This window comes from Nyctereutes procyonoides, unplaced genomic scaffold (assembly GCF_905146905.1).
Source record: "Nyctereutes procyonoides isolate TBG_1078 unplaced genomic scaffold, NYPRO_anot_genome, whole genome shotgun sequence".
NCBI lineage: Eukaryota > Metazoa > Chordata > Mammalia > Carnivora > Canidae > Nyctereutes > Nyctereutes procyonoides.
In genome coordinates this window covers 1,133,338-1,155,762 of record NW_026575136.1, presented here as the reverse complement: position 1 = coordinate 1,155,762, position 22,425 = coordinate 1,133,338, and the positions used below count along the sequence as shown (strand labels likewise).

The following is a 22,425-nucleotide window of genomic DNA, read 5'->3' as shown; positions in this document are numbered from 1 at the left end:
TAGGAAAACCCTAGGAAATAAATTGTCTTACAAATGCTACGTATTATGCCTATGCTACAGATGAGCGTATAGAGTCTCAGAGAAGCTAACTAAATTTTATAACACCTTACTAAGGGGCAACAGCAGAAGTCTACCATAAGTATGTTAGACCCCTTCCACTACACATGAACAAAGTAGACAGAAATTCAATAAAGAATATAATTAAGTGCTAAACTGAATATAATCAAAAGCATGCAGTCATCCAGCAGAAGAGGATGTTGTTGGCCCATGTTAGAAGCGAGCCACAGAACCTGTCACCGTACATGTGGTCTACATTCTTACTTTGGTTATCATTCATAAGGCCTCTAAATAAAGTTATGATAAGCATATTTCTGGTATCAGAGAAAACTAAATTTAACTTGAAAAGACCTCAAATGGCAGAGAATTGACCGTTGCTAGTGCATTTATTTCGGGATACTTTATTCCTCATCACTGAAAACATAGTCTGCCTGAACTATTTCCATGTGGCGACTTAATTTTGAAGGAATTTCAAGAAATTAGAATATCCAGTGATGTTTCTATTAGGGAACACTTGATAGTTATTTGTCTAAACTATGAGCAATCTACCTCATTTTAAGCAGGACTTTAATACCTTCCTGATTTGCTAACTTACATAGATTATTTGACATTGTTATAAAACCTGGAGTTACAAATTGACACATTAAGATCCCCACATTTAACTCTACGTCTGACTCTAAGCTTTGTTGTAGTATTGAAAGTCTAAAAATAAGCTCCTAATTACAATGGGTATGTTGGTTTCTGAAAAGCAGCTTATTTACTTCTGCAGATAAATAAAAACTATATTGTGATGCATTATATTATCTGCAGAGCATTCTAGAGATATGAGAAAGAAACCGGCCAGAACTTAACAAGAGTTTGAAAAGAAAGCATTTATACCGAAAGAAACACGGATTTTTGCCAACAAGGCTAACAATAAGGCATTACGAATATCCATGTGAGCCTCAGGATTTATTTGTGATAATGTAGCTTGACTATTGAATGAAGGAGATTAATAGTGCTTTATAGAAAGTATTAAGTGCAGGTGAAGAAGAAATAGGGTAGATTTCAGACATGAACACAACTTCACGGACCAAATCTACATTTTAAAAATTTTGTTTGCTTTTGTTCATTTGATAAAATAACAAACTCTTCATGATAGACTGTTGATAGAAATCACAACCTAGATATTTTGATAAGAATTCAAGTACACACAGACTACAAAATATGTATATTTTGGGGGATTTTGAAGTAAAATATCTGGCCCAGATCACACTTAGGGTGAGTGCTTTCTATCTCCTTCCAGTCTATTCTACATGACCATATAATTCTACTGCATTTCACCTGCGGTTTCATTTTCCTTTTCTGTGTTTCTAACGAATGTAAACCACTTTCTTCCCAAACCAACTCTGAGGTGGAAGAGGGTGGCTTTTGCATTGGAAGTAGGCAGGTAGGTTTTACCATGTCTCTCCTGCAGTTCAGCACCTATAGAGACTGGCTGAAACAGAAGTGAGGGAATGAGCCATGTTCTGAATTCTTCCTAAAAGAGCTGGGCTTGGGTATCCTGGAGAGATCAATCTCAGTGGTGAACAATCATTGCCCCATCTGAGGGGGTCCACCCATACTCAGTTCCTGCTGCACACTGTCCCCTCTCTCTTTCAGATGGGTCCTGACCTCAGGCTGCTGAAGTGGCCGAGGGCCATCAGGCTCCCTTTCTTGGTAACCTGAATTAAGAGCCAGAGGGAAGTTTCTGTCCATGCTGGGTGCTGATGGAACAAAGTGTGGTAGAGTCGATCCTGGGACAGCCATTTCCGGGCTCTGAATCTGTTAGTTAGGAGTATACAGATTCATATAAGATTCATTACAAGGGGGGGTGCACACAGAGAAGCAGAGACAGGAGGAAGAACTCTGGGCTTGAAGCTGAAGTGAGAAGCATCAGTCCCTGTTTGCATTTCTAGTTCCCATGATGTCCATGGGAAATTTTTTCCCCTTATTTTTGGATATCTGTGAGATTTCTTGTTATAATTTCATAACAAGGTATTTTAACCTACCATAGATTAAAAACCTTTGATCTTTGAAACCCAAAAAAATGATTGGAACAATACAGTAGATACAAGTTACACATTTCTTAAATAATCCATGGGTTGATGGTTAAATCAAATGTCTCCATAGTTCAGGTTCTCAACACCTTAGAATTACTAAAGCAGTTTGTTTGAAAATGCAGATTTTGAGGGCCTAGGCCTGACCTCAAAATCAGAATCTCTTAGGATTTTAACAAGCATCCCCGGTAATTCTGAACTAGAAAGCCACGCTTTCAGAAACCTGTTCAATTGTTTTAAACCCTTGGACCAATCTGGGCCACTGCAAGACTGCACATGACCATAATTTTGCATTTCAACATTATACCTTTGGATTTTATTAAAAAACAAACAACATGAAACCCCTTAATTTCATTTCCTATGGACACCATTTCCTATGGTCTCAGTTGGTGACCTCAGATAGAATGTGAAGTTGCAGTAGGAAATGCCTTCTGGGAATCAGCAATTGAATAGGCTTTGGTTTCCACAAGATACTCTTATTATTTCATTAAAAAAATAATAAACAAACAGGCTGATGGGCATAGGAATGAATGAATTAATGGATGAATGTGTAAACCAACAAAAAAGATGAACCTTGTTTTTAACCATGTTTGCCAGGAAACCAAAGATAAATCTTAGTCTCTAAGTCCCATATCTTTTATCATGAACATCACTGTGCATGTTCTTGCAGTAAGCTATGAAATCGTTTATGAAAGAAATTTAGTTGCAAAAGTATATCAACTTTCCTCTTAATAGTTTGCTAGCTTCGCTTAAGCAGGTTGCTTCTAACTGGCATCTATTTATTTTATTCATTTATTTTTTTAAAGATTTAATTTATTTATTCATGAGAGACACAGAGAGAAGCAGAGACACAAGCAGAGGGAGAAGCAGGCTCCCTGCAGGGAGCCAGACATGGGACTCGATCCCGGGTCTCCAGGATCACACCCTGGGCTGCAGGCAGCGCTAAACTGTTGAGCCACCTGGGCCGCCTGGCCTCTATTTATTTGACATGGATTTACTGAGTTCTGTTCTGTCTTAAGTTTATTACTAGGCACTTTTGGGAATGAACACAGAAAAGGTTCCAGCCATCAAAGATTTCACATCCCTTCAGAGAGACACAAAACACCTTTACCGATAGTTAGAATGCATGCAAGTCAGACAGGGTTATGGGACTCAAGAATGAGAAGTGGTTGTTTCCAGCAGAAGGATCAAGACAAATTCTGTGGAGGAGGCAAGGATTTACACCTTGGTTAGATCTGGGCAAGCAGCAGAGATAAGGAGAAACATGTCTAGACAGAGTGGAATTCTGTTTTTGTTTTGGTTTTGTTTTGTTTCTCACTTTCTTTCACAGCACTCCAATCTTCTGCCCAGCACATATTATGATTTGTACCTGCATGCATGTTCATTGGGTAATTGTGGGTTCAACGCCTCCATTTTCTTCTGGTAGACTGTCCCCTCCCTAATGGAGGGATGTGTGTCTGTTTCACTCACCACTCTACATATATGCACGCGGTATGGAGCACAATGGCTGGAACACACTAATTGTTCTGCAAATGTTCATTGCTGTGTGAGTGGATAAGAGCCTAGGCTTCCGTGTGGTTTTGTCCTAACCCAAGATTAGTTTTGCAATCTTGGGTCCTATCTTTAGGCTTCTATTTCCTCCTAGTAAAAGAGTAATAATAGTTCTTTCCATATAAGATTGAATTAGAATTAAATAGGATAATGGATATCAATAAATTACAGCTTTTATTAATTTGAAGAGGCAGTGAGATGAAGCCATGGCATGCTAATATGATGGTCTTTTGGTGATAAGTCTAACCTTGTCTAAATTTTGTTTTTCCCCTGTAACTGCACAGGCTCACCAGGCAAGGCAATGTGGCCAGATCAATTTAATTTTATTTATTTATTTATTTATTTTTTATGATAGTCACAGAGAGAGAGAGAGAGAGAGGCAGAGACACAGGCAGAGGAAGAAGCAGGCTCCATGCACTGGGAGCCCGACGTGGGATTCGATCCTGGGTCTCCAGGATCGCGCCCTGGGCCAAAGGCAGGCGCTAAACCGCTGCGCCACCCAGGGATCCCCTGGCCAGATCAATTTAAACAAAGTATTTTTACCTGCTCTTTGCTCCTTTTGGACCAGGTGACCAGGAGTGCTTCCTTTGACCAATTCCATCACCTCATCTCTGGAGCAGCACTAATGGAACAGCTGTTCCTGTTTCCCCAAACTGTCCTGATGGTCAATGGAACAGCACATGTGAAAGCAATGTGTGATAGGTCTGTAATGGGTCAAGCCTGTGTCACAGGTTTCAGAGTCCCAAGCTCCAAATTCTTGAGTACCTAATAATTAACAGACAAAATGAGCTATGCCTATCTATATAAGAAATAACTTCTTGTGGGACACCTAGGTGGCTCAATGGTTGAGCATTTGCCTTTGGCTCAGGTTGTAAGCCTGGGATCCTGGGATCAAGTCCCCCATCAGGCTCCCCAATAGGGAGCCTGCCCTCCCTCTGCCTATGTCTCTGCCTCTCTCTATGTCTCTCATGAATAAATAAATAAAATCGTAAAAAAAAAAAGAAAGAACTTGTTATGATATAAAATGGGTGGGCCCTGGAGTCACCGAATCTGGATTCTGCTCTGGCTCTGGCTCTGCCATGCATGTTGGGTAATCTTGGACTTGTTACTTCACCCTTCTGACCTGGGGGTATGGCTCTTCACCTTCTTAGTCATTGGGATTATACCCAGAGTCCGGGCCCACTGTAGGAAGTGAAGAAAAATCCCAGCTGGTGATGCCATGATCAGGCCAGGTCCCTGCACATGAATCTCTGGTGCCAAAGAAGAGGGGGTTAGGGAAAGGAGAAAGAGTGCAGATTGAGAACACTTCCCTGTCAGCTATTATGTAGGCTAATATTTCCTCTGAAGCTGAGGTGTAGGTAGCACCAGGTGAGTTCCGACCTCCTAGCAGTAGCTCTTCTATCATACAATGCTATTCCTCCTCGTTGGGAAATGGTCAAGGGGCTCTGAAGAAATAGTCTTAATTTTTGTTGTTGTTGCCAAATCTGATTTTATTTTATTTTTTCTCAAATCAAATCCCCCTCATACTGTGTTTTAATAGAGTCAGGCAGAAGGTGCCAAATTTTAGCAAAAGCAAAACAAAACCAAGCAAAAACAGACACAAGAGCAAAAAATTACAAGAAATTAAGAGGGTTTTATCCATTATTTTGTTTACCCATGAATGGAGAGAAAGTGTCTTTTATGGCTTTTATCAGCAGAACTCCTCAGTTTGGCAGGAATATGATTGAGAACTGTAATCTCCAGAAGCCCAAATGTTTGTTACTCCCCCTACTAAATTTTCAGGAACATTTATTGAGTACAGGACAATGTAGTGACATGTGGGCCTTAGATTATAGACTAAAGGGACAAGTTACCCCCCCCCCCATGGAGCTCATATAAAACAAAGGCACCTATGCTCTGCATTTTGAGGCTGGAACTTGGGACATGTACGTGAGATACATCTTATGTATTTCAAAAACACTCAGGAATTGATAACATCGAACATTTATAGAGGCGGTAACTGAAATTTAGGTTAAGTCACTTTATCAAAGAAAGTCATCAGATCATCATAATGCCTTCAACACGATTTTGGAGGCCAGTTTCCCAGGCCCAAAATCTTGATTGCTCAAACACAGAAGATCCTTCATTATTTGGGAGTAAATTAGTACTCCATCCAGTACTTCTCAGGTAAACAAAGGGCACAGATGGGCCTGTGGGGAGAAAGAGGGAATCCTGTGTGCTGGGAAGGTGTCAGTGAAGAGATGGTGGTGTTAGTATGCATTTGAATGGGAGAAATTCTGGATTCTAGGATAGATGACCTTTGACTTATCAGACATCCTGAATGACCAATAACTTTTCCCCTAATTGGTCTAGATCCACTGAACAAAGTGTTAATGCTATGACTTCATCTTTATGAAAGCAAAATCTTTAGTAATTAGAACTGGTTGTGGGAAAGTTGCAGAATTCATTCATTCATTCATTCAACAAAAATTACTGAATATCCTTCATGTCCGGGATAAGCACTGCAAGAACATTAATGAAATTAGAAGACACCTGCCCTCTAGATTTTATAATTTGTCTAAGAAAAACACAGACATGGAAACAAATGCCATTGTAGCATGGCATAGGAGGTCTAAAAGTCGCAGAACACCAACAAATTCCCTGTTCTTAAGGGAGCTTACATGCTACTACCACTACAACTAAATTTCCATATGCGTGACATTCTTCAACGTGCCCTATTCTCAGTTAATCCTTATAACCACTCTAGGAAGTAGATGCGAATATTATCCCATTTTAGACAGGATGAAACTGAAACACAGCAAGTTGAAAGGGAGTCTAAAGTGACTTACACAGAAAAGATGGGACTTGAGAGTCCATGCTCTTAACCACTGCACCACACCACATAGGCATTAAAAAAAAATTACCCTCTTTGATACTGAAAAATCTCAAGACATATTTGTAGGAGGTTTGACATAGGAACAAAGGCTACCACCAAATGAAGTTTCCTACAATTCCCAGCAGCAGTTTGCCTTTGGCCTTTCCTGTTTCCTTGACACTGCTCTCCAGCTTGTCCCTTGGAGATGAAAGTTAAAGGAGCTCCCTCGGCCTTTAATTATTGATACTGACAAATAATTAATCATTAGCTCTGTGGTTTCTAGGAATTTATAAGAAAAGCTATCTTGCATAAGGCATATTTTATCTTCCAACCTAATAACTTTACCTGCCACATATTTTCCCGTCTATAGAAGCGGGATACACATCAGGGAATGATTTCAAAATAATCTATCAGCGGGGTAATAGAAAGGGGGATGATGGTAGCACAGAGAAAACAAGAGTGGCCACAAGTTGTTGATTATTTTCACTTGGTGATGGTTACACAAGAGCACATTCTATTAATCATTAATCTTCTGCATTAATATTCTATTAATTTATGTGTATGTCTAAAATTTCATGTAATTCAATGCTGGAAATATAAAGTAAGCCCCTTTAAAGATAAGCTGAGATAAATCTTGGAAAATCAGTCCTGCTTTGTGACTTTAAAGTAAAAATATGAAATGTTACAGCTACAAGAACAGTGGCCGCTATAATTCCCAACAACACCTACACAAGCAATTATCAGTGATCTCCTGCAAGAGGTTAAAATGTATGTGAAGGCATGTTGCAAAGTATACAGCACTAAATGAGTGTTTCTCACCTTTACCCATTTAAGAAGTCACTTAAGGAGAGTTTTAATATTGTAAATGTTCCTTCACTGGGAAGAGATCTTGACTAACACGGGCTAGGGTGAGTCTCAGACATCTGTGCATTGAAAAAATAAACAAAACAAAAACAAACAAGAAACCCTGCACAGGGCTGAGAACCTCTCAGTAAGAAAACTGTTGCCATTATTAAACAAATAACACTGGATACTTCCAGGAGGCATTTACTTGGTAGGCTGAAGGAAGACTAAAAGAAAACAGCAAGAACAGTACCAAAGGATACTTCTTGGTCATTTGACTAATTTATTACCGGGACTTAAAAATCAGAGGCCACATCTTGACAAATATCTCATTTGCTTAGAAGAATATGGGACTCTCATTAAGCATTTAAAGAGAGACAGATGAGGAGGATTATAAAGGTAGGGGCAGTGGCTGTCTATTAGCTAGAGATCATTCATGGCTTGAAAATACTTTTAGGTCATAGGATTTAGTTCACGAACCCAGCCAGGACTGAATAAAAGCTCACACAACTCATCCATTGCTAAGGTACAAACCACTCCTGTTATACTCAGACCCCTGAAGCTCTGAGAGGTTTCAGATGGGTTTTGTTTGAGGTTCATATAACCTGGTGATTCCCTGATCATATGAAAAGCCTATTACACCATGATGTTTTGGAGTAAAACCCATGTGGAAACTTGATGTGGAGTAAACTTTGATGTGGAGTAAAACACAAAATAAAAGTATATTCTAGAGATCTCTAAGTGGTTCCATTGTGCATCCAAATTTGAGGACCACGAACATAAACTTTTCTTTGATGAACCAATCTGAAACCACAGCTGCAAAAAAGAGCTCCTCCTTCCTCATTAGCCAAGGTTGTCCCCTGCTCTGGCCCATGTTACTCCTGATTTCTCAGTGCAAATTAAACCTACACTTCTCTTCATCCCACACTGTACCTCATCTGTATTCTCACCTGCTGATTTGTTCTAGGCTAATCTTCTCACTTTACAACTTCAATCACGTCATTACCTTGCTCAAAAATTTCTAATGAACACCACTCTGACCAGGAGCTTTGTAACCAAAATACAGTTATTACCTGGGACCTTACAGAAAGGTACAATTCCAGTTCCCATCTGGGTCTCCTGAATTAGAATCTATATTTACTAAGATCCCCGGGGGTTTGTATGACCATTTAAGTTTGAGAAGTATTGTTCTAGAGCACCACTCTCCAAAGTATATTTTAAAGGACATTTTCAAGGACAAGAGAGTTTCCTGCCTGGATTCAAAGTTGCACCATTCTCTCTCTTTACAGGACCTCTGTCCATTCAAAAGGTAGTCATCGAGTGACATCAATGCCTCATCTCTGTGTGGGGTTTAGAGGATCCAGTAGTGAAGATGACAGAAAGGGTCCCTGCATTCATGGACTTATAGCAAGGACAATACTGGCATGGAAAGATAAGTATGGGGTACCATAAAGGGGTATGTGCAAGATGCTCTGGAATGATCTAGTTAATGGGATGAATTGGCAACATCTCAGAAATATGGAAAATGAGAACAGCATTTCTGGGGGAATGCAGGTTCCTGTGGATGCACGGGGTCAAAATGGAAGGGGCATCTGAATACAGTGTGGGCTTCACACACAACAGGTGCAAAGGCTCAGAGCAACTGTGGAAATGCTTGTCAGGCAGTGCTCTAGGCATTTTCCATATAGGTAGGTGTGACTATTAACCCTGTTTTATAAACAAGGAAACTGAGGCACAGAGAGATGAAGTATGTATCCCCATCACAGAGCAAACTTTGAAACTCAACCCTGTTCATCTGGCTCCAGAGTCTGTTTTTAGCCATCACACTCTACAGCTATTGACCTGGAAAAACACAATGCATTGAAGAAGCTGAAAAACAGGTCATATGTTTAGAGTTCAAACTGTATTTGTACATGGATCTATTTTTATTAAGCATGGAAAGGAAACTACATTACCATTCAGGGGTAGCTACTTACAACTCACATTTTTGGGGACCATGCCATAGTTACTGAATCAAAATTTCTAGCTATGGAGCTGAAAATCTCCATTTTAGTAATGCTTCCAGGTGATGTGGCAACAATAAAGTCTGAGAACCACAGGTTTAGAGGTACAATTTCCTTCAGTATTCTCCTCCCTCTCATAGTCACCCTAATTAACCCATGGTTATTTAATAATATATTGGTCCCAAGGTATAAACTAAACATGAGGGTAAATAGGATTGAAATGGAAAGTTGGAATAAATCTGAAAATTGAATCTTTGCTCTTCCAGGTCCCCTGGCTGCCAGGCTGTGAAAAGAATTATCTAGGCTTGAAAAATTGGAGGCAAAAAAAAAAGACCACAGAGGCTTAGAACTATTTTCATTACGATGCCAACCATTTAAATAACTAATTGAATCTCTGGAAATTGAAGTAAAATTTAAAATTGCTAGAAGAGCAATTATTTCACATGCTCTATGATTCCTCCATCCTTAACCAGTGCTAGAAGACTCTCAGGCAGCAGAGAATTTTCTTGAATGTAGAATAAATACATGAGCAGTATTGAGCAAGAGCAGCAGCCAAAGTAATCTCTGGCCACTAGGGTGCACTGGCTCAACAAAACTAATAGGCCTCCCTCAGTGTCAGGGGACCCTGACAGCTCCAACACCAATATCTGGCTGCCAGTGGGGTATTATTTTAATTCAGTCTTTCCTTTCTTATAATCACTCAAGAGAGGAATTATACTAATTTCTCGTGAGGAAGAAACTAAAAGTAATAGCTGAATCTCAAAACTCCATAATCATAGGTTACTTTGTTTTCTTGCATTTTCCCAATATTTATCTTCATTTATCTTTGAATATTTTTCAAGTACATTACCATTAAAATTCCAAAAGTCAGCCTCCTAGATGCTGTCTTTCAAATGGTGCAGATAAATCATAGCTTTTCTGTCCCACTCTGTCTGGAAGTGACATTACCCTGGTTACTGGACAAACCTGGTTCATTCAGTTTACTTACTTTATATCCCCACTCAGGAAAATGAGTTTGGAAAAGTTTCTGGAAGAGACTGTTATTTTATACCCCCAAAGACCAGAAAAATATTCCACTGTAATTGTCAAAGCTCTTTCATATTCAAAATATTTATTTTAATGCTATCCATAAGAAAGCTCACTGGATACTATATTAATTCTGTGACAGAAGATCATTAAGAAGATGAAATGGCATGGTTATTAAAGCCTTATGCAGGTTCCCCAGCACTGCAATATAAGACACTCATGACGACAATCTTTTCTATCCATCACTATCCCTTTGCCAGTCGCGGGGGAGGGGCAGGAGGGGGGTATCATATCAGGCAGGTCTATATCAATGTTGGTCATAATTTCACATCACACCCTTAATGATGTGTGAGCCAAAGAACATTTGGGGGATCCTAGATGCACAATGATAGAATTTCCCAAGGAGATGTGTGAATGCTCTCAGTCTCTGGGGCAGGTTCTCTCCTCCCAGGACTGCATCTGTACTTCTTTGCCCCTTCTTCCAGGAGAGGCGAGTACAGCCTTGTCCTGCTTGAGAAGACATGACTACCCAGAGATGGCAAGGATGGCTGGATGAAACCCAATTTACTCTGGGCACTAGGGCTACAATTCTATGTATCCTTCCTTTTCTGGATTTGCCTTTTCTTACTGTGGTGATGGTAAGATCCACAGGGCCAAGGCTAAGGTAGAAGACTATGGGAAAAGAACCAGATTATTAACTCTAGGTTTTAGATGGCAATGGAGCTTTTGGACCAGGAGTACTTGTATCTCCACATGGACTAGCTTATCAGAGGGAGTGCAATAAGTATGGAGGGAAAGACCTGTTCTAAGAAAGAGGGTCATTTTACAAAGTGCTCCTGGGTGATTTTTTAGGACTTAGGTATTAAGTATCCTGGATCACTGCCCTCCAATAACACCCAGATATATAAAGTATCACCATTTATAGTAAAAAAACACAAATGTTCTATTGTCAATTCCTGTGCCTATTCAATGCTTTTTACATATTTATCCTCTTTCTTCCATAAGCTTGTATTTTCAGTGATGTAGGCACAGTGCTTAAGGCCCTATAATCTAATATAGATGTCTACAGTCAGACTCTGAGCACACAGGAGCCACAAAGAACCTGTTGGTAATGAGGCTTTATAAGGAACCACATGTGAATGGCTATTTAAAACACCACAACAGGGTTCCCAGAGGATGAGCACTCCTGCAACACATGCCAGTGAAATTATGGCATACAGTAACTGAATATGTTTTCCCTGCCCAGTCCTGATAGATCTGGAAATCCAAGACTTCATTTACAAATTTTACCAACCTTGTTTCCCAGGGGGACATGCAAATGGAAAAGAAAGATGCTCCCATTCTATAATCTCTCATTTATTTAGCACTGGGGAAAACAAATCAGGTGCTTAGAAAGTAAAACAATACAAACTGAATGCACTGACCTGGTTGGCATGACCTCGGGCAGGGCGTCCACTCACTGAAAGCTGTCACAATACAGTCTTTTTTGCAGGGAAGAAGACAAGGGCGTACTGTTTCGGGCCGAGTCGAATCTGGACACCTGCCAATGTGAAGAGACAATATCAATGCCTCCTGGAAGAAGTAAGTGGTTTAGCAGAGAACTGTAGGATTTCAGAACAGAAAACATTGAGGCCCTGTTGTTCGTTTTAAGATGAGGAAGAGAGAGCCCAAGGGCTCCCATCCAGGGACAGAGCCAAAGGCAACTTCAGCTCTCTTGACCTAGAGACCAAAATACTTTTCAGTAGTCCAGGAGAAGAGCAATTCCTGAAACTAATGAAAGGGAATGCCTTCACAAGAAAGTGTCACCATCAGCATCAATTCAAATGACATTTGATTTATTTTTTTCAGAATGAACATACCCGATATATTTTTTAAAAAGCATTTTATTCAGGGTAATATATCAAATCAGTGATATTCTACAAAAGGAATAGGAAAATATAAGGCAATACATGGACATATTGGGAAACAAAAATCATTGAAAACCACTTACATATACTCTACGTCTTGGATAATGAAGAGAATTTTAGAATACTTAAACAATTGGCAGGTAACTCTTTAGAACATGTGGATTGATGAGCTGGAGTAAGGAAAATATGACAGATGGCAAATGTCAAATATACTAAGTAGCATACTAGCATTAACAAGAGAAACACTCCAGTTCTGTTTTTTTTTTTTTTCTTTTTTGCTGATAATGAATGCTCACACTTGGGAGGAAAATACTACAGTCAATTGATTCAGAATCACTTGGAAGAACTAAAGTCTCAGAAAATGGCAATCAAGCTTTTGTTTGTTTTCTTGCCTACTTACTTGTTTTATGAACACAGAGGGCTAAAACTACATTGATTATCTTCTAAAACAGTGATATGCCAAAAAGAAAACAGGAAAGCACTCAGCAACATATATTTGCATTTTAAATTCTGTTCCCAAGGAGTTCTTCATAAAGCACATAAATGCAGTGTGGGTAAAACTTCACAGCACGAGCTCTGGCAATAAGTAGGCAGGGCTGCATAAGGGCTTTGGCTACCTTCTTCCATTTATTCCTAATGACAAAAGTAAGAGGCATTATAACCTTCATTTTCGCATGATAAACTAAGGTACTGAAATAATCAGTAATGGACCAAAAGCCACATGGAGACAGACCATTTGAGATAAATTATGATAGAAAAAAAAATACCAGTGTAGCAAATTCAGACAATCAGCAGATATTCTGGAAGGAGAGAATAGAAAATAGAGGAGATAAAATTAATGAAGATATGATGAATTTAAAAACAACACAGAGCTGATGAAAGGATGCCAGATCAGATGAAAAGTCCACCAATGGTTTACAAAATGACCAACATGCAAACACAGAGGTTGTCCAGTGTTCAAACACCAAGAAAAAGTAAGAGAAGACAATAATGGATGTAGAAGAAGAAGAAAAATTGGTCATCCAAGAATCTGGCTGACATTGGATCTCATCAATTTAGATAGTTATCAAAATGAAAACATTTTCCTAGTTTCAAAACTTTAAAAACAATATGTAAGCCAAACATGGAAGACTGAACTTGACCGTGGAACAGAATGTACAGGACACCACTTGTGCCACCATCAGGTGAAGACAGAATGGACAAAGCAGGAGTGGGGAGGAGGGGAGGGAGACACAGTGAAGGCTTGGATGTCCTTATCTGACAAAGCAGGTGAGCTAAATATAAATGAAAAAAGAATAAATTTCTAAAAAGATTAATCAAAAGTACTAATGTAACCTACCAACAGAAAACCAACAATCTGGGAATCGAGACAGGAATTAGTGTAAATGAGCTAAGGTTCATTGCTTTTATAAGAGGGAATCAAGGGATGGGCATTTTATTATTTTCTTAACTTTTTTTTAAAGATTTATTTATTTATTTATTTATTTATTTATTTATTTATTTGAGAGAGAGAGAGAGAGACAGAGCATGATGGGGGCAGGGAGAGCAGAGGTAGAGGGTAAAGCAGACTCCCTGCTGAGCAGGGACAGGGACACCAGCTTCTATACCAGGACCATGGGATCATGACCTGAGCTGAAGGCAGACACTTAACTGACTGAGCCACCCAGGCACCCTGCAATGGGTATTTTAGATTGATAAGTGAAGAGTTGTATGAAAGTTGTGTGAACAATGTATCATTTAGAGTTAAGAGGTAAACAGAAAGGGAGGAGGAAGAAGAATATACACTTGTGCTTGCTTATATTGACATAAAGATACAATGGACAGAAATAAACTAACATAGTGGCCGCCAGTGGCAGGACAGGAGGCAGAGAGGGTGGGTGGGAGCGGGGCTGTGAGCATCAGGCTTCTCTTTGTTATGTATTATGTATCTCCTTGCATGTTGTTATGATTTGTGAACCATGTGAAGTTTTGCCCAGTAAACACACACACACACACACACACACACATACACACACACACAGAGAGAGAGAGAGAGAGAACACAGAATAACTGTTAAAAAGTGGCTGTGGTTGTGTTTGAGATGTGGGATACTAAATGCAGCAGGAGATAGATGGGACCTATCGGTTGCCATCATTAATCTCTCTGTATTATTTTACTTCTTTTATGGAGTGTATAAAAGTTGGATAAAAATAAGGTGAAAAGGAGGCACCTGGGTGGCTCAGTCAATTAAGGGTCTCATTTCAGCTCAGGTCATTATCCCGGGGTCCTGGGATCAAGCCCCGCATCAGGCTCCCTGATTAGCAGGGAGTCTGCTTCTCCCTCTCCCTCTACCACTCCGCACTGCTTGGGCTCTGTCTCTCAAGTAAATAAATACAATTAAAAAAAAATAAGTTGAAATGGGAAGTGTATGTACTCACAGAAAAAGAATGCTCAATAAATTAACTCTTGGTGACATTAATATTAATCATACTTAATATACACAGAAACACTATCAAAGAGATCAATAAAACAATGGAAAGAAAGAAGAGTGTCTTTGTGAGAATCTAGTGTTACTTAAGCTATTCGGGTAAGGAAAATTTATGTCATACTTTACTAGAGATAGCAAAAAAACGCTAAAATCATTCCCAAGTCCTTTATTCCTACTCTGAGGGCTACTAAAATTAAATTGAGCTGCTGTTTATGGTAACTCGTCTCCAACAGTGCCTGGTGTATGGCTGGAAATGAAAGTGTGACTTAAGCAATACCAGCTTCCTGTGTGCTCAGTGGGGCAGCAGGGTCCCTGCACCAACCAGCCACTTCACATTCACTGGACCTTTGGCAAAATAGCTTAGAAGCATTTATGGCACTGGCTTTAGGCTTTCTGGAGAGGAAGGCTGATCCTGTAGGGATTTTGCTCACTTCAATTAGGAGTAGGTGTTAATCTCTCTTAGGGAATGGATATTGTCTACTTGATTTACCCTTAATTGGCATCACTCACACTAAATACTTCCTGGGCATAATGTCAGCTTTTCATAATACAGCCCCTTTCCTTTCTCTCTGTGTGTTCTTCCCTTAAGTCCATAAGAGAGAAACTGTATCATCTCCTCTGTTGCAAAGATCAAGCTCAGGTTATATTGTTTTTATAGAGGCCACTAACCAAGGGCTTTCCTGGAATGTGATTTCTGGTCTGATAGGAGCCAAATATTCTCTTGTCAGTGAAAACTGTTTTTTTGGTTCATTTCTTTTGCCAGTAACGTTGACCCTTTCTCTAGGGGTTCAACTTCTCTTCCCTCCTATTTACATGATGTCTACTCCTTCAAGAATCACCACATTTCTTACTTTCTTAAGTTTCTTCTTAGTCTTCAAAAATACTCCCTTTGCCCATTAGCAATAAACATGCCTTACGTTTCTAAAATCACTAAGGTTTATTTTCTGTATTGTTGCATTGACATTGACCAAAAAAGGTTTTTCAACAACTTTCATGCTGTTTTCTTGTGTGTGTAGGTCTGTGTGCCTGTGTATGCATGCACAATACAATAGACTAATTTTTAATGATGGATTCCATCTTATATCTTCAAAGTGCCATATTTTAAGCTCAGTGTAAATATTTAATAACAGTAAGTGAATGATTGAATAGTATTCAATGTTATTGGAGCCTGAAGACAAAAAAAATCCCTGGGGATATTAGGCTAATTTATACAGCCATTTCCAAAATAAAATTAAAGCCTTAACACCGGGAAACATATGAATTCACTTTTTAGTTAGTAAACAAAGTATGGCCCCTTGGCTTTTGTCATAATTTATACCTAATTTCACATAACACTCTGATCCAAGATAGGCAGTGCTCTCAATAAAAGGATGAATGTATTTCATTTCGGCACATATATTTCCCTGGACCAGCACTGGAATGTTCCATAACTATTATCTCATTGTCGCCCCACAGCCTTTAGCTCCTTATAAACACTGTGCTGAAATGCATCAAACTGAGCTACAGAGACCTGCCATTTTCTAGTTATTCCTCCATAATCAAGATGCAGAGACAATGCTCCATTTCTTTGATCAGTACCCTGACCCAGAACCAACATACGTCTCACTCAGCTAGGTGGAGCAAACCTGCCAACTTTGTCAACATTAAACGTTTAAACGGAGCCCTGTTTTATTATATCTCACACAATGCCAGGTGTCTTCACATTAAAGGCAGAAAGTGCCTTATCAGGACTTTTGGAAGGCTTTGAATTGTGTGTTTTTAATCTTTTTTTTTTAATTCTTTGTACACTGCAACTGGAAAAAAAAAATACAATGAATAGTGAAACGAGACCAAACAAACCCCAGAACTATCCCAATAAACTCACTTCTGTTCCCCTTGTGCCCTGGCTGGTTCTCATTTTCTGATATGATCAGTTCTATTACTCAAACAATGGTAACATTCTAACCTATACAATTGCATAGAAACCAAACACCAACCCAGGGAAGCAAGAACTTGCAAGGAACTCTGCCTCCCAGTGCAGTGGGCTTGGAGATAAAGTACATTATATCAGCCCATCCATTCCGTGGAGACATGCTTCTTTCTCTGTACCCAGGAGGCTCCTCCTTCTTTAGGATGTTCCCTCCTCCTTTTCTGTTTCCACTCCCACCCTGAGGACTTCACAAATGGCAGGGAATCTTTCTCCACTGCCATAGCTTTCACATAAAAAGAACCAAAAAATATATTTTTTTGAAAGGGCAGAGCAAAGGATATTTTCTACTGCTAATAGTTTCATTATCTCACTATGTGCTTCATGGACACTAGGTATTAACTTCTTAGTTCAATTAATCTCCTTAACCTATAAATTTTTAATTTTCCTAAAGTCAATTCAGGCGCCTCATATTTAGCAGAGTTGTTTGACTACATACAGTAAGAATTCAGTCTCCAGCCTCATTAGCAGTGTAAAAAATAATTAGCAATACGTGTGTGTGTGTGTGTGTGTTAAGACATTTGTGCAACTCATTTTTCTGTGACGGTAAACCGAGCAAAACTGGATGGTATTCACAATAACAACATTTATGTGCTCGGGCTTTTACAAAGAAAACAACAACAATAAACAAACAAACAAAAAAAAAAAAAAAAAAACCACCTGTCATTTGAAGTAATTATAAGAATAGAAAACAGGCTTCTTGAACATAACGGTCCAAATAGGCCTTTATGTTACAATTTATTTGGTATCACTCTCAATTCTAATATCCCTTTGCTAAGAAATAAACAAACCATACTCATATCAAGTGGATTTTTCTTGTCCCGATTAAGAGCTGAAGAGTTTTGTGTCAGGGAGAAGATCAGACATCAGGCATACAAAAATTTCACATCATGATAAGGAGTAATAGTTTGCTGCATTTTATGGAGAGTTTACTACTATACCTAAGCCATATTTAATTTTATTTGGATATTCAAGCTAATATTCCATGCATCTTTTTTAAGCAGCTGAAAATTTACATCATAAAAATGAACATTATCAAAGCTGCAATCCTTCCCAAGATAAAAGGAGTTCTCATGTCTGCATAATATCTTCATAAGCCTTCTAGGATTTTCATAACCAGGTGAAATAGATTTTCACCTGAGCCAGGTGATATGTAAAACATATTGTCCATGTCTGGCTATAACTACCATTGATTCAATCAGTCCATGTAGTGCTACGCACACTGGGCAAGTTGCAAAACACAACTGACATAATTTGGTATTCCACATTTGGTATGTCCACATTGTGCACAGCACAAGCAATGTAGAGTCAGGTCTAATGCAGAAATAACATTTATGAATTAATAAGAGTAGCAGGTAATACATATGATCTAGTCATTACTCTTTATGGCAGTCCCCTTTGCCAAAATGTATGATGGTAAATAAAGTAATTTTTCTTGAACAAAGGATAGACATCAGCTTTTCTCAGTACTCTGCAATTCATATCCAATCCTGGTTGAACCCTATAGGCTTCCTACACATAAATCTAGTTCATTCATGAATTCTTTTTTTTTTTTTTAAGATTTTATTTATTTGACACAGAGAGAGAGAAAGTGAGAGAAAGAGAACACAAGCAGGGGGAAGGGCAGAGGGAAAGGAGAAACAGGCTTCCAACTGAGCAGGGAGTCTGAGATGGAGCTCAATTCCAGAACCCTGGGATCATGATCTGAGCTGAAGGCAGATGCTTAACCAACTGCACCACCCAGGTGCCCCTCATTCATGAATTCCAAGGTCATTTATGGTATACTATATGCCAGACATTGTGCTTAAGTCTGGGGTTGCAGCAATTAAGAACATCCAACTCCAGCCCTCTAGAAAGCCACCCTTGGAGGAGAGAGAGATGAGGTCTCCTGGACTGTGCTTCACTTCAAGTCACATCATCTTCACTTGCATTAGCAGAACCATCTGCACATCGGACCCTCCAACATGTGTATCTGGTCAGTCTGCACTACTTTGCCATCAGCCGTTCACTTCTCTTAACTAGCTCCTATGCCTTTCCTTACACAGCTTTTGTAGTTTCCACACCAGCGTGGATAAGGCCCAGAGCCTAGTATCAAGGTTCCCCAAGGTGAAATCAATCAGCTGTTTGAGTTGCCCAGGACAGCAACACAAATTGGATTAAATTAGGTGGAAGAGCAAATGTTGCCAGGAGGGGAAGAGGCATACTTAGCCGGACAGGACCAGGGCCTGATGCTGCCAAGGACATGTTCTGCTTTAGTTTCTGTTTCTTTCTGAGCATCACTTCCACTGTCCTTGCCTGCTTTTTCTTCCAGGACCATGTCTGGGCCAACTGTCAATTCATATACTTAGAGCCTCATGAATAGAAAGAAGAGAGGGTTTCATTTTCCCAACTGGGAAATTCCTGGGGCAGAGCTCTAAGTTGCCTTGTTTGTGATACTAGACAAAACACCCTGAGCATGTGCATCCTGGTGATGTATCACTGCTGTGGTGGGAATGGGGGCGGTAGGGGGAGGGAGGCGGTGAGGGGAGGTTTCTACCATGAGGAGGAGACTAGTTGAAACACCTCCATTAGGAAATCAGCACAGACAGGACAGTTACCCAGTCACTGTATACTTCCTAGGTCCCTTACATCTTCTTTTCCATGAGGCTTCCCACAAGGACAGAGGAAAAGCCGTGTCTCCTCAAATGGTCAAGAGATAAAACTCCCACAGCTGAGTTTCCGTTTGATTACTCCTTTTCCCCTATCACTTGCAACTGACTCTGACCGTTTTTGATCTCTATAACCTAGTTCCCATGTCCAAATTATCCTACTGATTTTTTTGTTTTGTTTTGTAATTTATATCTTCAGGGATGCCTGGGTGGCTCAGAGGTTGGGTGTCTGCCTTTAGCCCAGGGCATGATCCCGGAGTTCCAGGATCGAGTCCCACATCAGGCTCCGGGCATGGAGCCTGCTTCTCCCTCTGCCTATGTCTCTGCCTCTCTCTGTGTGTCTCTCATGAATAAATAAATACAATCTTAAAAAGAAATTATATCTTAATGTGCAGCGTCTAACATGTATGAGATTGCAACCTAGTTACAGGCATGAACAGGCATAAAAGATCAGTGGAACCTAACAAAAATGTACCACAACCCCATACTTTCAAAGTGGAGGATGAACCTTCACATTGTCCTTGTCCTTACATGATCTAAAAAAAGCCAAAAATACTGAGACAAGGTTGAGAAAATGTTTGATTACTTAAACAGATTCAGTATTTGTGGGCCACATTTACTTTCCATGAACTAATGCATGTATTGTAACTTTACTAATGATCCATATTATAACAGTTTCTACCTTTGTTTCTGAGAGAGATTTTCTAGTCTTTAAGACTCAAAAGAAACAACATTCTTTTCCTCTAGCATACACTGAAGCATATTCGTTGCTTGATAAATGTTTTTGACTAAAAATACTCAACTATGCAATAATCATATGCATTTTTCAATAAATTATCGGTGATACCTTTTTGTCATCACTTGTCCCACGTGACTCTTGACACAGAAGGCCCTCCGCGTCTGAATGCCTACACCACAGGTAGCCTCTCCATTCCAGCCAATGGTTGCATTAAGGGCAGTTACCAATGCATCTTCAGAACAGGGGCCCCAAGGCAATGTCTCCCAGTAGAGCTGCATACAGGAATGGTCATTGCATGAACGATACTCTTGGAGGGCCTGACTAGGAGGACATGGTTTTCCACCTGTGAAAATTAAAAAAAAAAAAAAAAGACATAGTTGTTGCTGTTTGTTATTACCATGTTTCTGTCATTTTGTCGTTCTTAATTTTGTTATTTTTGCTGTTTTAATGGTCCAAAAAGATGGTGTTTTTGACACAGGATTCCAAAGGCCTGAGCCTCTGTACCTTTCTGCCCACTCTGGGGCCATGGTCCTTTTGTCCTGAGTAACAATCTAAGGACAATATATTTCACTTTTCCCTCTTAAGTAATAGGCAGCAGTATGTATTGATTAAACCAAAACTAAAATCAACAACAACAATAAAACCAGATTCTATTTCCCACCTTCAGATCATGTATCTCTGCGATAAACTCCAAATAAATAAATCTGCTTTTACTTTAGTAACATGGTGACTACATAAATTAGCCAGTTACATGTAGTAGCCCATGACCTTGAAGTGATATTAGGTCAAACATATGCATTTATACTCACATTACCTATATATGGCACTTTTTTCCTAAGACAGCATTATTTTTTCTCAGAGAATCATTTTAAGACAGCCATCCTCCATCAACCAATACATTCTACTGCAATTTGAGAAGTCCAGAAGTATTTCTTAAAGTTTGGCAGAAGAGAGCCCAGCCTTAAACTCTGAAATAATATCTGACAATGTGTTATCCACTGGCAGGGAAACCAGACAGATGTGCATCCTTACACTCTTGGGTGAGTCAGACAATCAAATTTCATTACTGTCTTTTCTTTCATATTTTTATATCCATGTAAAACTGGCATTTATCTAAAGTATTGATTTTTCCCCCACTCTTCCACCCTATGATGTTTTATTCAGTGGGCCAAATGCTCAAAAAGATTTGTGACCTTGGTTTTGTTATTCTTGTTATTTTTTCTCATTAAATTCTACTGACTTTTTTCTCCTTCCAGAAATATAAAAGACAAGAGTGGGAAGCAACTGCACTTTAAGAATATGAAAATCTTCATTCATCTTGACCCTGGCCCCATTTTTCAGGATCACAGAACAGAATCTTGTTTCAAAAGGAGCTCCTCACAGCCAGGGGCCACACCACCCTGCTGTTCTAACTGAGTCATAGGCAGAGGAAGCCAAGGGAGAGCCTGAAAGAAAGGACATGCGCGTTTGGGGACAGAGACCATCACTATAAATGATAGAAACAGCTGCTCCTCCGATTTCTTCTGATGTCATCCGTTTACATTTCCATAGCACATTTTAGCTCCTTCAAATCCATTTTCAGAGCCTTCATCTTCTTCCCTCTCACAACATGCCAGCATGACAGAACAGGAAATCAGGCCGATGTTAGTGGCAGTTCCTGGTTAAGAGCCATGTCTCTTGATTTCTAATTTGGAGCTGTTTTTACCAGATATATTTCAATTATATTCCCAAATGTATGAGCTACCTGAAGCTGGATATGTGTCAATCAAACTTTGTTTTGTTTTTTTTCCCCTCAAGAAAGTATAATGAAAAATAACATCCATCTGACTGCCATGGCCTATACATGGGGTTGGGCTAAGGCAATTCCTGTAGATATGGGATCCATTCTATTATTTTATTTTATTTTATTTTATTTTATTTTATTTTATTATTTATTTGTTTGTTTGTTTGTTTATTTATTTATTTATGATAGGCACACAGTGAGAGAGAGAGAGAGAGAGGCAGAGACACAGGCAGAGGGAGAAGCAGGCTCCACACACCAGGAGCCCAACGTGGGACTCGATCCCGGGTCTCCAGGATCGCGCCCTGGGCCAAAGGCAGGCGCTAAACCGCTGCGCCACCCAGGGATCCCCTGGGATCCATTCTAGATAAACTAGAGGATTTTAGACAAAAGGCATACATGGAAATGAAACTTAATTCTTATTCAGGCAATAGAGCTATCATCCATATGTGGCTACTTCCACAATACGACTTTCTCAAATGCCTACTAGAAAAAAAATAATAATT

At 39.5% G+C, this 22,425-nt stretch overlaps 1 protein-coding gene across 1 annotated transcript in view; it reads right to left on the bottom strand.

Moving 5' to 3' along the window:
- LOC129495535 (thrombospondin type-1 domain-containing protein 7B) overlaps nt 1-22,425 on the bottom strand; it is a 741,731-nt gene that overhangs the window by 380,603 nt on the left and 338,703 nt on the right. The window contains exons 8-9 of the mRNA XM_055303120.1: nt 20,248-20,482; nt 11,837-11,952 (exon numbers count right to left, since the gene is read on the bottom strand). Of these exons, the coding sequence (XP_055159095.1) occupies nt 11,837-11,952; nt 20,248-20,482 (351 nt within the window). The remainder of the gene's footprint in view (nt 1-11,836; nt 11,953-20,247; nt 20,483-22,425) is intronic.